The 16045-nt window shown below is 34.1% G+C and overlaps 1 protein-coding gene across 5 annotated transcripts in view; it reads left to right on the top strand.

Moving 5' to 3' along the window:
- Positions 1–16045, top strand: part of LOC115886681 (UNC93-like protein) — a 231945-nt gene that overhangs the window by 124226 nt on the left and 91674 nt on the right. The window contains exon 1 of one of the 5 annotated variants that reach the window (XM_030905935.1): positions 9873–10106. The exons of the other annotated variants lie outside the window; for them this stretch is intronic. Coding sequence (XP_030761795.1) covers positions 9987–10106 — 120 coding nt within the window. The 5' untranslated portion in view covers positions 9873–9986. Of the gene's footprint in view, positions 1–9872; positions 10107–16045 lie in introns of those variants that run through there. 5 annotated transcript variants of the gene reach the window in all.

The raw sequence follows: 16045 nt of genomic DNA, 5'->3' as shown, positions 1-16045 counted from the left end.
TTACATTAACTTAAACGTCAAATGAAAAAATCTCCTGAGAAAAAAAGCAAAACAAATGAGAACACACATTTGCCTCAATAGTAGAAGGGTTCCAATAAATAACTGCTTTCTACATACAGGGTGTCCCACTTAAAATGGATACAAGCCAATATCTTGATTATTTGTTGAGCGATCTTTTCCATTTTTGGTAGGAGACTGTATGGCTATAAGGCGTACATTTTGCCCAGGGTAAGAAATGCGATACCTCATAGACGTACGTTTTAATGGGGTTTGATATTTTTCGAGTCAAGAGTAAACTACCCTTAGGACAGTATTTATTTCAAATTTCATAAATTATATTGAATCCTTCTTACCTAAGATACTTAAGTTCTAATTTTGATAAATATTGATACAGGGTGTGTTACTAAAATAAGACATTTTTATTATTATTTTTTAAGTACTTCCGACGCCACTTTCATTTGTATTAGCACACTTAAAAAACATTTTTTTAAAGTAAACAAAATAAATTGAAGTATTTAGTTTTTTTGTATCGTATCTTACTTATTATGGAAGCTATCTGAAAACTTAATTCGATTATTAATTGATAATTGGTTATAGCTGGTTATTGATAAAAAAAACCTGTTGTTTATCCAGTGGCGTCGTAAGTACTTAAAAAATTAATAATAAAAATAAAAATGTCTTATTTTAATAACGCACCCTGAATCAATATTTATCAAAATTAGAACTTAAATATCTTAGGTAAGGAGGATTCAATATAATTTATCAGATTTGAAATAAATACTGTCCTAAGGGTAGTTTACTCTTGACTCGAAAAATATCTATGAGGTATCGCATTTCTTACCCTGGGCAAAATGTACGTTTTTTAGCCATACAGCCTCCTGCCAAAAATGAAAAAGATCGCTCAACAAACAATCAAGATATTGGCTTGTATCCATCTTAAGTGGGACACCCTGTATACATCGCAAGCTGCCTGGATAAACGTTAACGAACCTCGGCATAATAGAATTTTTCTATTTTTTTCTATTAGTACGTCACTGGAAACCAAACTTAGCAAATTTCGGTCCCAGTGATCGATCTACAAGATTTTTTATTATTTTTATCTCTTAACTTTATCTCAGCCACAACGAATCAAATTTCAGGCCATCTCGGTATACCTGTATCTTTTTTTGCTAATATCATTTTGTCATGAAATTGAATAGCAGTCCAATACGATTAATATTCATTATAAACCATTGTTCGATACATCAATAATATAATTTTATACACAGCGTCCTAATATTCTTCTTCTTCTTCTTTCTCAGCCTGGTTCCATCCAGTGTTGGATATAGGCCTCTTCTAGGTTTTTCCATGCTTCGCGATCTCTAGCCAATCTTATCTATTGTCTTCCCGCCACTGCCCTGACGTCATCGACCCATCTCTTTTTTGGTCGGCCCACACTTCTTGTTGTTCCCCTATGTCTCCATAGGATTGCTTTTTGGGGCCATCGGTCTGGATCCTGTCTTGCCACATGTCCTATCCATTGCCACTTCAGACTTGCCACTCTTTTAACGACATCTATTAATTTTGTTTTTTGACGTATGTGGGTATTCCGTATTTTTTCCCTAATGGTGACTCCCAACATGATTCTTTCCATGGCTCTTTGTGCTACTCGTAGTTGTTCTGCTGTTTTCAGTAATTTGCTGCCATAGTCTCTAAGCCATACGTAAGCCTGCCAATAGAAATACAGCTGTCGTAAGCCTTTTTCTTTAGGTTCATGGGCACCTTTTATCCTTGAAAATATCGCTCATATTTCCAAATGCTACCCACATGCCAAATGGATCCTGCGTTTGATCTCCGTATTTTGGTTTTCCTTGCCCAGCTCAGTTTTATGACCTAAATATATATAATGGTCTCGTTTTCAATAATAACGTTGTCACGGTAATGTTATGGATATTGTTGCTCATTATCTTGGTCTTCTTCAAGTTCATTTTAAGGCCAATTTTCTGGGATTGCTCATTTAGCTCATTTAGCATGCTGTTTAGTTCTTGAATGTCGGTGCTCAGCAAGACAATATCGTCTACCGAACCTCAGATGGCTAAGAGTGTACCATCGATCGTTTAGACCTCTATTTTCCCATTCTAATTTCTTGAAGACATTTTCCAGTGCCAGTGTAAATCACTTGGGAGAGATGGTATCTCCTTGTCTCACGCCCTTGCCGAGTAGTATATTTTTTCTGTTTTGAGGTCATCATCTAATTTAACTTGGAAGGTTGCACTATCATAGATATTTTTAATAATGGAATAATATCTGGAATCAATTCTCGCGTCACCTCCATTGCAGCTAGAAATGACCAGGTTTCGATGCTGTCAAAAGGCTTTTTGGTAGTCTACAAAGGCCAAATGTAGAGGTATATTGTATTCTGTTGTTTTTTAATGACTGTTTAATTGTTTGTTTAGCAAATTTCTGGTCCCAGTGATCGATCTACAATTTTTTATTGTTTATCTTGTCTTAACTTTATCTCTGGCTACAACGAATCAAATTTCAGACCATCTCGGCATATCTCGGTATACCTGTATCTTTTTTTGCTAATATCATTTTGTCATGAAATTGAATAGCAGTCCAATACGATTAATATTCATTATAAACCATTCTTCGATACATCAATAATATAATTTTATACACAGCGTCCAAATATTAATAATTCTTGTTAATACCAGATAAAACTTTAAAAAAGATTAAGATTGATTTTTGATTTTTTTTAATACTTTATTTATTTAGTGAATAGTGTTGGTGGGAGTAATTTTATACTGATCTATGTTTATTTTTAATTGGGTTTTTGGCTTTTCAAGACATTCCAACAAAGAGATATAGTTGTTTTTTAAAGATATCGGAAAATTAAAAAAACATTACTTATAATGTCTAGCACACATATTTTCTTAAAATTAACGAGTCTATTCGTAAAAATAGAATATACTTAAATTTTACAGATAAGAAAAATTGAACTATTTCATATAAGTACCGTAAGACCGAAAAAAAAAACGGCGTCAAAGACGGCTGGGGAATGACAATCGATGATAATTTTGGGGAGGTCAAGCTCTAGACGTCGTTATTTATTATAAATTGACATAAAACTTGTCAAAAACTAACACTAATAATTATAGAAAGATTAAAAAAGGATAGAACGTTTTCAGACACACAAATCTATATCCAAAAGAATATTTTTTTCCTGAGAATTTTAAAAACAAACTAATAAGTAATAATTGACGTCTAGGGCTTGACCTCCCCAAAATTATCATCGATTGTCATTCCCCAGCCGTCTTTAACACTGTTTTTTTTTTCATCATAATATGGTAGTTCCATTTGTCAATCTTTAAAATACTTCGACAATTTTTTTTCACCCGGTATTCGATTCTAATGAAGCAATCATCCTCCACTGATTTTCGGTAATAAGCAATCAGAAACCGTTAGAAATTTATTATAAATAATTTAACGAGACGTGAAGTTGATTTTTTTTCGGTAAATTATGTAACACAAAATATTTTGTTAATTCAAACGTGACTGACCTCAAAGAAGCAAATAACACGGGATATATTTCTTAAAATATTTTTGCAATTCCTAGACTAGTTTACTTAATATTAATTTTACTACTTTTATAATACTCAGTAGTCCCAGTTTGTTAATCTTATACTACGGTATAGTATAAGATTAAAATTACTGCCTTAAATAATTTGTATTCTAGCGAACTACGAAGACTAAAGTTAATCTAGTATTTGACCCAGATTTTGACCCAGACGGCTAGCTAGCTATACCAGGTATTCCTCAAAATTGGCTCACCCCCTATACCTTTTTTAATTTTTCAAATAACTAAACGAGATTTGGTATATTAGTGTAAATTCGCTTTATTTCTGGAGCTTACGTAACCGGTCTCACAATGCAAATTCACCTCAAATATCCATTTAGTTGGTCATTGGCAAGCACTCTCTCATTGTACATGAAAATAACAAAACAAACATTTTGATCTGGATAAAATTGATAGTTAAATAGTAAAACTCACCCGGCGGTACTCCTCCCCTTAGCCACTGACATCACTGACATTCTATTCAATATATCCTATTCCATATCTCCCATCTAATTCAAATATTCGGATCTATTGGTTAATCATCTTCAACAACTAGCTAGTGTCACCTGAAATAGTATAGGGGCTTCCCCCGGACGCAATCGAATAGGCTAATTGGCAAATACGTTTAAATAAAATATACTACGGCATCCCCATAAGAGCTATGAGAGGATTTACGTCCCAGTATTGAAGGAGGACAGAAAATCGAGTCATATGGTTTCAAGACTTAGGTTCATCCTACAACACAAGGATAGACTTATGCAGGAAATGCATTGAAATTCTAAATTCATCGTCGAGAAGACATGGGAGACCTCAAACTCTCAAGACCAACCTCGAAGGCAAGACGTCGCAAGAGGTTTTCTTCTCAATGGTCAAACGACCCGTTGCCTTACAGTCAAACTTTTTTCAAAAAAATTAAAATTTCTCGAGAATCTCTCGAAAATGTTCGTGTTTAGAGTTATAAAAAAGGTTGAAAACCCAGAAACCCTAAATCTAAGGATCCCAAAGATCTGAAAACTTCACAAAACGGCACAGATACGTCGAAACACCAGTTCCCGATAGATCAACACATTAAACATCGGTACCCGAAGTTAAGCGACGTTAGACAATGCGAGAATATAGATGCAGGGTGACCGTCTGGAAACTCTGTCGTTCCATAGCAAGACTGTAAAATCTGTTGACATAGACTGCTCATTCAAGCCAGTTCGAGGCAGGATGAGATCGGATATATCGTGTGTAAATCGCCAAGTCGCCAAAGAGGACAGCGGTTCGGATTCCGCGTAAGTCCGGTCCAGATAGCCCCAGCAAAAGGAGACGTTAACTTAAAATACTTTACTTTAATCCGTTTAACTCACTCATTATGCTTGGCTCGCTCTGTATGAAGATTTTATTCATTATGCACCTATTTAACAACAATACCGCTAATAAAATACCGCATTTATCGAAACGACAACAAACAAACGTTACTCACGTTACGTCAGTTGCGTGATTGAACCGGTTCGGCCGACGTGCAGAGAAAAATACGCGAAACAAACATAAGAAAACAAATTAATAATTTTCTCAATCCGCCCGATCCGTTTTGTTAGAGATGTTCTCGTTAAGAAAAAAAATCGATATAGGTACCACATCGGATCTAAATTTTTTTATTTGTCAATATATCGACCGAAATTATGTTTATTTTGATATACAGGGTGATGATAGGGTTTGATATACCCAATATTCCGTGGACATAGAACTATTACAAATTTTTGAAATCGAAATAAGTTCATTAAGCACAATTCACCTAAATACAAAAGTGCTTTCATCAAACTTTAAAATATAAACACATTTTTTTAGGTTATTTTAAAAACCGTAATTTCGATTTGGGGTGCTTATGTTTTTCTATGTGCTTTTGCATTTGACTTCATAAAAATCATGAAACAGTTCGTGATGAAAACTACCCCCACTCCTACATACATTTTAGTTTAATATATTTTCCGATTCCACCGATGACCGATTTTTTTTTGTCAATTGATCCTTCTAGTGTTTACAACATTTTTGTCTCTTGTAGAAAAACGCCAACGCGCCTACTTTTTAAGGAAAACAAACGTTTTTCCGAAGCTGACTTAAAAATTACGTTTCTTATAATAATCTAGTTGTCGAAAATATGGAATTTTATGTTCACAAATGATATTTGACAATGAGCTTCATTAATTTTAAATTAATTCACGTTCGGATTTATTTTTGATTGATGCCCTCTAACGGACACTTATAGAGGACACTTTTGTATAGAGCTTAATTGTGTGCAATTAACTGATTTTGACTAAAAAAATACGTATTTGTTCTACGTTCACGGAATATTGAAACTCCCTGTATATTTTGCAGAAAAAAAATGCTTTTTTCTAGGCCATTGATGTTCCTGGATATGTGGCCAAAGTATCTTAAATATGATTGATTTATTGATACGGTATATTGATTGATTTATTGATACGGTATTTGCAGCATCCGTCTATAACACCACATTTCAAAAACATCGATTTTACATCACATTACCAACTTAAGCATGGCAATAGGGAAAATTAAGGATCTCTTAGTGAATACCGAAATGAAATTATTTCTGATGATGACATAAAATTAAAATATCGATACTTCCAGAATCGATATTTTTAATGTCGATATTTCTTGACATCTCTATGCTGTGTTTGGAAAAATACAAAGGGAAAACGAGGTCCCGCCGAGCGCATTCAATGCAAATGCTGTGCGAAAAACAACGACGATCTGAATCATTACCGCCGATAAAGAAAACTTAAACAAAACGATTTACGTGATCCCACAGAACTGAATTAATTTAAACCATTGGCGTGCATAACGTCGTTCCCGGGGAGCCCAACAATCTTGCAATGAATATATTAACAATAATTGAAGACAAAAAATTTGTTTCTAATTGGCAAGAAAGGCAGCAAAGAAGACATCAGAACCTATATACAGATCAATAAGCCTACTACTAGTAACATACAAGATATTCACAAAAATAATAAACAACAGAATACAACTACAATTTATCTCTTAGTGAATACCTAATACAATTTACCAGAAAATTTCTAATCAATAAACTCTAAAACTGCATATTTTGATTTTTTTTTTCACTTTTCAAAGCTTTCAGATATATGAATTATTGAATTGAAAAAAATTACTCTCAGATAGATTTTTTTAGAAAATTTTATGCTCTACAAGAATATAATAATAATAATAGCTCTCGTATATAGCGTTTAACGCCTTGGGAGTAGCAAGGTACAGCTTGGCATACTAGAGCCGTTCGGTATACAAGGAAGGTAATGTGGCTAGCACTACGCTTCAACCGCCTATTATTACCTCAGGATTGTGAATCCCAAGTACACATTTAAAATGCCGGAACCGCACATGCGGCATTTGGCGATCTCCGATCAGGGCTTCGCCGATTTCCTATATGTGTGGATGGAGAAGTCGGAGTTCGGCGACTCGATCGGCGACGAGAACCAGCGCTCGTCTCTATGTTGTTGCTATCAGAGCCCGCATGTGTAGATGCACTTTTCTACGACGAAATGGTATACAAATTTTATCGATGGCAACTTCATTGGTGTATAAGACTTTCTGCCTAGGCAACGAGTATTAACCATAAACTGTGCTCTGGGTCTACAGTTAATTTTCACTCGATTTTTCCTCCACTTGACCCTCTACCTTGAGATTGGTAGACGAGAGTCTGTACCTCTACGCCACCGGGCACCTGCTCTACAAGAATCCACAATGTAAATTTTTTTATCGTTAACCGTTTCAAAGTTGTGGTACTTTTAATGGAAAAAATTTTTTTACGTGTTTTTTAAATGGAAAACTTTGAATGTTCACCGACCTGCCTTCCTGGGATATTTTTTCTCGGTTATTAGGTTCATTTTAACCCATAAATCCCATAGGTTAGTTTTTTTTGGTTTACCCTAGTGTACTACCAGTCATGACCTATGCATATGTATACCTGTATTCATTTAAAACTTCCCAATATGGCGGACTTCAGTATGGGAGGCTTAAAAAACGAAAATCTCTAGACTGGGATCGACTGTAGTTCAAATCGTTCAAATTGATAATCTGTGGTAAATCTAATTGAACTCTGACACTTGGCCTTTTTCTAAATATTTTCATTATTGTTTGAGTTTTTATTCACAAATTCTACTTGACTTTGTTCTTTTATTTAACCTGCAGCATGCAGTACTAATTATATAGTTATAAATAATCTTTTCACCGATCAAGAACTGAGGAATAGGCTGGAAGATATTCAAAATGTGTAAAACGCTTAAAAGCGTATTAGAAAACATTGACTCGTCCACAAATTCGTGAAAATAAATTAGTCCAGATGTTTGTAAAAAGGTCTCAAATAAATATATAGAGGAAAAAATATTTTGAGAAGTTTCCTCGTATCAGCAATTTTCAGGTTTGTTAATATATATATGATAATAAATAGATTAAAACTTATATTTCAGGAAACAGCGTACAGATTGTTGTAAATCAATTTTAAAATATAAAACAGATTTAAAAGTTGAGTTAGTAGAGAAGACCTAAATAAGGTAATGTTGGTAATGGGACCAAAGATCAAATAACACTTGAAATATTATAATATGTACAATAATTGTAAGCAGTTTTTATGAATCTGTTTGATATGTATTGCATTGTTTTTATATTTCCTGAAATATACATTTTTTTACTTTACAGGATACATAAAGAATAATAAAAATACAGTTACTCACTAAAAGCACTTAAGGGTTGTAATAGATGTAGTTAGAATATCAAACACCAAACCAAACCAAAAATTATGTTTTATTTTACTGGTATTCATCACATTTGAAAGGAAAGTAATTTCATAAATAAGCAGAAGGACATTGTATAGTACACTCTATATTAATAATTCTTTTTTATCCTATACTTGTTAGTTGACACATTACTTACTAAGTATAAAATTTAAATTCCAAACCTATAGTTGTGGTTGTGACATATTCTGATGTGTTTCTGGCTATTTAAAATAAGTTAATATTTAAACAGACATTTCTGGCTTTCCTGACAGGAGTGTGAACACAAATTTAATAAAGGTATAATGTGGATAATGTTCTGATTATTACAGTTTGCACGGATGTTTTTGTATGTTGTTATTTTTAATAAAGTATATTTAATGATTTTTTGAGTATTTCCTTTTTCAGAGGATTGTGTTCTAATCTTTATATATAAATTTTCATAAATTATATCTAAAAAATTTATTACCTTATAACTTTTTGCTAAAGACTTTGTAGTTGATACAGTTTAACAGTATATAAAAAAACTATTTAAATAAGATGTTTGAAAATATATAGCTGTTTTTGCACACACCAATTCAATTTGTGATTACCTGTACTGAAATAAAAACAAATTAAGAGAAATGAGGTGATCTATAAACTATAACATGAAACGCATCATCCTATGTCCATTCCATTAAACGACTATAATTATTCAATAATCTTGATAATTCTAGGAACTCTCAGATATCGTCAAAACATGAAAACAAAAATTCACTTCCTATAGTTCTTACGTTCCTTTAACTGAAATATAAGAAACAGGGGAGTTAATATTCTCACTGAGAAAGTTTATAAAATACCTTTAAGTAAAATCTTTTCGGATCTGCGGTAAAATACCTTTATTCCTATTAAATAATTTCAATTCTTAATCTATGTTTTTATTTATAAACCACCTAATAACCTAACTTTAACGTCAACTTGACAATCCTGAAAAATGTTATTGTTAACCAAAGACTAAATCAATTTCTGATGCGAGGAAACGACAATTTAGACTCTATAAGTCTTGCTCGAAAAAAATGTTACTTGGGACACCCTATATTATTTACAATCATAAGTTACCACATCTCTACACCTATAGTTAAAATAAAGGATCCTAAAAATCGCCGAATACACGTCACCATGATACATACACGCGACCCATGCGACCCGTTCAACTATGACCGTGAATATTATTTTATTATAGACGTTTCGGTAAATTGCATATCGCATCCATTCTCTCCATCGTGATTTTTTCGTGTGGCAGCATTAATAACATTTCTCGTCTTCCATTGTTTCCACGCTATGTATCAATAATACCCAGTAGTAAACAGTGCCAATAAAACCTTTTTTTTTCTTACCAGAATAGTCCCCACGTCGCGCATATTCAATCCGTTGTTTTACCAGTTTATCGCAAAACATTGTTCTCACGATTTGTGTTAATTGTTTTTTCCTGCTTGTCGGCGGACGCACTGCCGGACATTTTACCGCGATTTTTCCGACGCCAAGAAAAAAACACGCGGCGGTGTCCGAAACAATAAGGGTGACAGTGACAGTGAAGTTAGGTTAAGATCAGTGACAGAAGTATGGCGTCCAAGGACGTCAAAAAGCGGTTCTCGCTGCAGATTCCCGAGCCCTTGCAGCTGCACCAGAGGCAGAGGAGGATGTCAGTGAGGAGCTTTTACTGGGTCATGGTTAATCCTATGGTAAAGTTTAATATGTTATTAATACTGTCCCTAAAGAAACTACATACATAACAGGGTTATTTTTTTACTACGTTACAACTATACAGAGCTTTTATTTTAACTGGGAACGTACGGTTTACAGTACAGTGTTATTCTGTCATGTTCACTCTTAAAAGTCCATTCCACTAGGAAAATAAACTACATTAAAACTTTTATTTTTTTAATTATAAATTTGTTTATTAAAAAAGTTAGTATACAAAACAGTTATTTCAAAGATGCAAGCGTCTTGTTTTAACCGTTTTAAAAGAATCAATTATTTCGTCTATATTTAGATCCTGGGCTGTGTCTGCTTCAATACTGAGAAGTAAATAATAATTTGTTCTATCTTTTGTGCTAGTGCACCTCCGGTAATTATTAATTCTTCCTAATCTACTGAAAGATCGTTCTGCACCAGCACTGTTGGTGGCTATAGTGTAAAAAATCCTCAGTAATGCACATAAAGATGGACATGAAGACTCTAGGTCATTGGAAATTAAAAATGATAAATATTCGTCAGGTGCAAGTTTGTTGTCATCAGCATTAATTTCTTCTAATCAACTGCAAAAATGTTTATATTCCTCAACTAAAGAAGGTTTAACATCCGCTTGCTACAATATCTGTAGATCCATAAGACATTTTAAATTGACATCATTGACGTCCATATCCAATAAACAATTAAATTTTTGGCATATATTAAGGAAGTCTTCAAACTTATTCTCTAGGGTACCAGTTAAAATGTCTAAAGTACCATAAAACACTGATATCTTGAAATTATCTTCAGAATTTTGATGTAGGTAATCATTCTGGATTTCATCATGATTTTTTTTTTATTCTTCTTTGTCTTTTTGTGGAAAATGATGTTGACGTATTGCATTTATTTGCCAAAATAGTAGCCTGTTTTTTAAAATTTTCAAAATATGTTTCGCTTCTTCATGATTTGAGATCTTTAGTTACAGCAATAATCATATGAGCAGCTGTACATAAGTTGATATTAACCTTTTGCAAGTGATTGGACAATATATTAATTTTATTCAGCACTTCATTATAATCGATTATATTTCGGTCGGTGATTCCCCGAATTTATTGCCATTGCGACTGCTTCTTCTTTGGCGGCGCCGGCGCCGGAGCCGGCGCAACGTTATGTCTAGCCATTGTATTTTTATTTATAGACAATGGTCTAGAAGTAGCGTAGTTTCAAACCCACATGAAAACTTTCTTAACTTCTTTTTAATTAAAAAATTATTAAATATAAGTAAACATTAAAAAACAAAAATAAAATGTGAGAAATATATACGTCATTTTTTTATCCTGAAGAACTAAAAGCACGGTAAGGCCACCGTTTGTTTTTGCGTTAAATTTAGTTTTTTTATATTTTTGTTTCGGGGCGCCAGGGGCGCTAAGCGCCTTATACGACACGCCAGTGGTAATAGGCTAGAGTTACTAAAGATATAAGAAATATTTGACCATACAAATGATCATAGCATAAATTATATTATTTTTATTTCTACTTGCCATGGTTTATACTACTTTAAAAAGCTTATTGTGTCAATACTGTAATTTGATATAATTCCTTTAATCACAGATAACACATAAGCTGTAGGCGCCCTCTGTGTCATTAAGAGAGAACTGTCTCGTCGAAAATATGCTGTTCCGTAAGCAATGGCCATCTGGATTATGTTATCTGTGCTTTAATGCTGCTATTGAATTGAAACATTTTGATAAGTGTTGGTATTGTAATAATGCCATTAAAAATGGCTGTTATAGATTATATATTACAAGCTTTAATTTAACTTAAGCAATATTCATACCATGAAGTTCTAACATATCAATTTATACCTGTTCACGTTAAAAAAAACTACTTTTAATTCTAAAATTTTATCGTCACTTTATATAGAGCACAAATTACCTATAACAGATGCGAAAGAACACCGAATTACGCGTTCAGGTTTCTGTGACCTTCAGAAAGAGTTCATAGACAATCCGCATCAATGTATAGTTTGGGTTATTATTTGTTTGATTGAAAATAATCTGCACCAATATGTTATCGAGGCATACAAAAAGGTCCACAGACTTCGAGACATACGAAAAATCAAGTCCATTTAGCGTGTGTCGCAATTTTCACACCTTAAAAAATTACTTTTTTATAGCTATAGCTACAACTGCAGCGACTATGAAAAAAGCTGTGTGATTTTCATAGAAAATAAGGGCACCTGTAATTCATTTGAGAATGTTATAAATCGCTAAAAGAGGTTTCAAATCTCTTGGATTTCTATTAATATTAAATAAACTTTATTAAAAATTGAACCACAGCTCTTACCTTCAAATATAGCAAATAAATGCTCTAATTTCCATTTTTTCAGAAACTCCTTTAAATAATCCATATATCCTAAAATTTGTCCATAAAAAATGACAAATGCAACGATCACTAATTTGTTATACGATATGCGTTTAAAAAGCAAATTATGCAAAATTCCAAGTGGAAAATTCCAAGCAACAAAACCCGTGCGTACTATGATGTGCGACCTATGAAAGAGCCGACTGATTATATATACCGTCCTTCGTCATCGTCTTTGCGTGTCGTTATTATTTTTCATCAAAAGAGTATTTAGCTATTGGATAAATGGCCATGTTTGTTGAATGAAGTACTTCCTAGCGTATTTTTCTTATTATCTTAAAAGGAAGTAACTTGCACTTGGTTGAATGAAAATAGATTCAAGAGAAATTTTAGAATTTTTCAAGAGAACCAGTTTTCTTGAGTTAAGAGAGTTTTTCTTCAGGCAAAATATTTTCTTTTACGCTAAAATAAATTCTCTTGTCACTAATTTTTTTTTCAAGAACGATGACGACTTTAGTTCAAGTCTATCTTTTTTATCAGTGCTCTATTATAGATACAGGACAACACCGGTATCAGGTCTAAGGAGAGACCAAGTTAAAGAGGTGGAGAAAATGGAAACAGATCCTCCAGCCTCCACCTCACGGGTTCCTCAGCCGGAGGCAAGCTCCTCGACTGCGAAGGGTGACACGGAAGGATGTGTACCCTCGGAGGAAGAACTGTTGTCAGAGGAGGATGGGAAATAGCTGTCCCCTCTACAACAGGGGTATGATGGGTTATAGACTGTGTGATGACTCAAGGAAGGGGGGCACAATAGATCTTTAATGTCGCAGTAATTAACCCCCGCCCCTCTAAATTCTACATTCCCATTCCAGGTTACAGATGGAGTCTTTTAGTTTCTTCAGTTCCATTTTAAGTTGGTTTCCACTTGTAAAACAGAACAGTTCTGGTCCAGTTAGTGGAGTGTTCGCTCCTTCTAGCGTTCTTCGTGTTCTAGCTAGATCGTTTGCTTTTTCATTGCCTTCTATCCCTTGGTGGGCTTGCACCCGCAGAATAGGAGGACTTTATTTTCTTTGTTAATTTGTTCAACTACTCTGGGCATTCTTTGACCAACCTCGAAATGACAGTTACTGAGTTGATCGCTTTTAGTGTGCTTGACTATCGGATAAGATAAGGCTATTCCCTGTTTCCGATAGTTCCTATCGATGTATACTCTAGGAAATAAATTCAATTCAGACAGCAGAATTTAACATTTTGTTTTGAATATTGAATTCAATATGTTTCAGCTAATAATCAAAAAATAATATACTTCAAGTATAAAACATATAAATATGTTATGGTAGTATCAATGTACGTCACGTAAAATAACAAAATTAAACGAATTCATTGGATTTTCTCATCACTTGCCAAAAATTTAGCTATAATTGTACTTGTAAAGCAATGTTGTTTGAATCCAGACAAAATTTAAGCCTTCAAACACATTGTTTAATACCGACTATACGATCGAAATAGCACCGGCATCAGAGTTGGCTTCAAAATAACGATTATTGTCATTTTATATATAAATTTTTATGGTAAATGTCAGCGGTTATTAACTGTCAGTCTTACAGAGGCAATGTGACTGATTCAGTGATACCGAACGAATATTATGAACCTGATAACACACGTTTTCAATCAATTCGTATTTTCAGTAAAAGTGAAAGCTAGTGCTACTTTCGTTCATTTTGACTGAATACTGAATAATTCATTTTGTATTCATACAAAATGAATTGTGAGAATGTATTTTTTCGTTCAGTTTTCCAAGATTTGAGGAATATTTGAGAGACTTACAAAACTAATTCTTTCAATATAGTTCGAACAGGCCAGACGCACTTTTGCTTCCATGAAAGCCCTCTTCTCCAGCCGAGATCTAAGCCTCGAACTGCGCATACGTATGCTGCGTTGCTACATCTTTCCAGTATTTCTCTACGGCTCTGAGAGTTGGACACTCAATCATACATTGGTAAACCGCATAAACGCTTTTGAGATGTACTTGTATCGTGGTATGCTGCGTATATCCTGGATGGATTGAGTGACAAATGAGGAGGTACTTAGGCGGATGGGCAAAGATAAAGAGCTCCTATCAACAGTGAAGGAGAGGAAGTTGCATTACGTCGGTCTCATAATGAGGGGTGATCGATACGAGGTGCTCAGACTGGTCATTGAAGGCAAAATTGAGTGCAGGAGATCAGTGGGAAGAAGGCAAAACTCTGGATCGCCAACCTCCGAAGGGAGACGGCGGCGGCGACCTAAAAAGAAGAAGAAGAACACTTCTAGAAGTGCCTTAGAATTTTGATGACGGTGAGTGAGTCGCTGGCGAAGTTAAAGAAATGTTACTAAAAAAATTCATAATCCTTGAATTGTTGTCGGTGTTGTCGGTTTGAATATGAATATTCATATTCAAATAAAGTCAGAAGAGACGGCTTCGATTAATTCTAGTTTTCTACCTTTTTCTCGACAGGAAAGTCAGTTACCGGTAACGGTTAGACAACTTTTAATCCATAAGGATATTTCGAGATTTTTCATTTTTTTCTTTGTTTATAAGCTTAAAGCTACCTAAATTTCAAATGATACTAGATATTTTGGTAATCTAGGCAGCCATAGTATGTCCTCACGTGTAGTTAAAATTAATATTCTTGCTTTATCCACAACGAAGTTACAGGAAACTTAAAAATAGAAAATCTCCTAATCAAGATAAAATACCAAACGAGCTAATAAAAAACGCAGGCACGGCTATCATAGAGGAATACACAAAACTGTTTAACATTATATTACAACATAAGAAAATACCAGAAGAATGGAAACAAAGTATAACAATACCCATTTTTAAAAAGGGAGATAAAACAGACCCAGCAAACTATAGAGGAATAACATTACTGAGCACCTCGCTAAAACTTCTGACTAAGATCATTGCGGACAAAATCTCCTCAATAGTGCCAATAAGCGAGGAACAACAAGGATTCCGAAGAAACCGATCAACTACCGATGCACTATTCATACTCAGGCAACTAGTTGAAAAATCCTTAGAATATAACTCTCCAGCCTATCAATGTTTTATAGATTTAACAAAGGCCTTTGATAGAGTCCAACTAAAAGACATGATCACCATCTTGGAAAGCAGTAATGTCTCGAAAGAACTCACAGAACTTATCAAGGACTTAAGCACAAGTACAACAACCCAAATAAGAACAAACTTTACCTTAACGCAGCATCTTCGAACTACAAGTGGTATTCGCCAAGGCGACAGTCTCAGCCCTCTGTTATTCAACACAATCATGAATCAAGTAATAAAAACCGTCAAGAATACTGTATTAGGATATCGAATGGGAATGCATAAAGTAAACATATTATGCTATGCCGATGACGCAGTACTTATTGCAGAGTCAGAGGACGACCTCCAAAGAATGCTACAAGCTTTTAACAGACAGACAGAAAAACTTAACATGAAAATTTCCACAAATAAGGCCAAATGCATGACCATTACAAAGGAGCCTCTACGGTGCAAATTGATAATAAAAAACAAAACTATTGATCAGATAATGTCATTTGA

The sequence above is a fragment of the Sitophilus oryzae genome, unplaced genomic scaffold, assembly GCF_002938485.1.
Source record: "Sitophilus oryzae breed Bouriz unplaced genomic scaffold, Soryzae_2.0 scaffold_494_pilon_pilon, whole genome shotgun sequence".
NCBI classification, from domain to species: Eukaryota; Metazoa; Arthropoda; class Insecta; order Coleoptera; family Curculionidae; genus Sitophilus; species Sitophilus oryzae.
The sequence above is the reverse complement of the archived record's forward strand: the minus strand, read 5'-3'. Positions and strand labels throughout refer to the sequence as shown.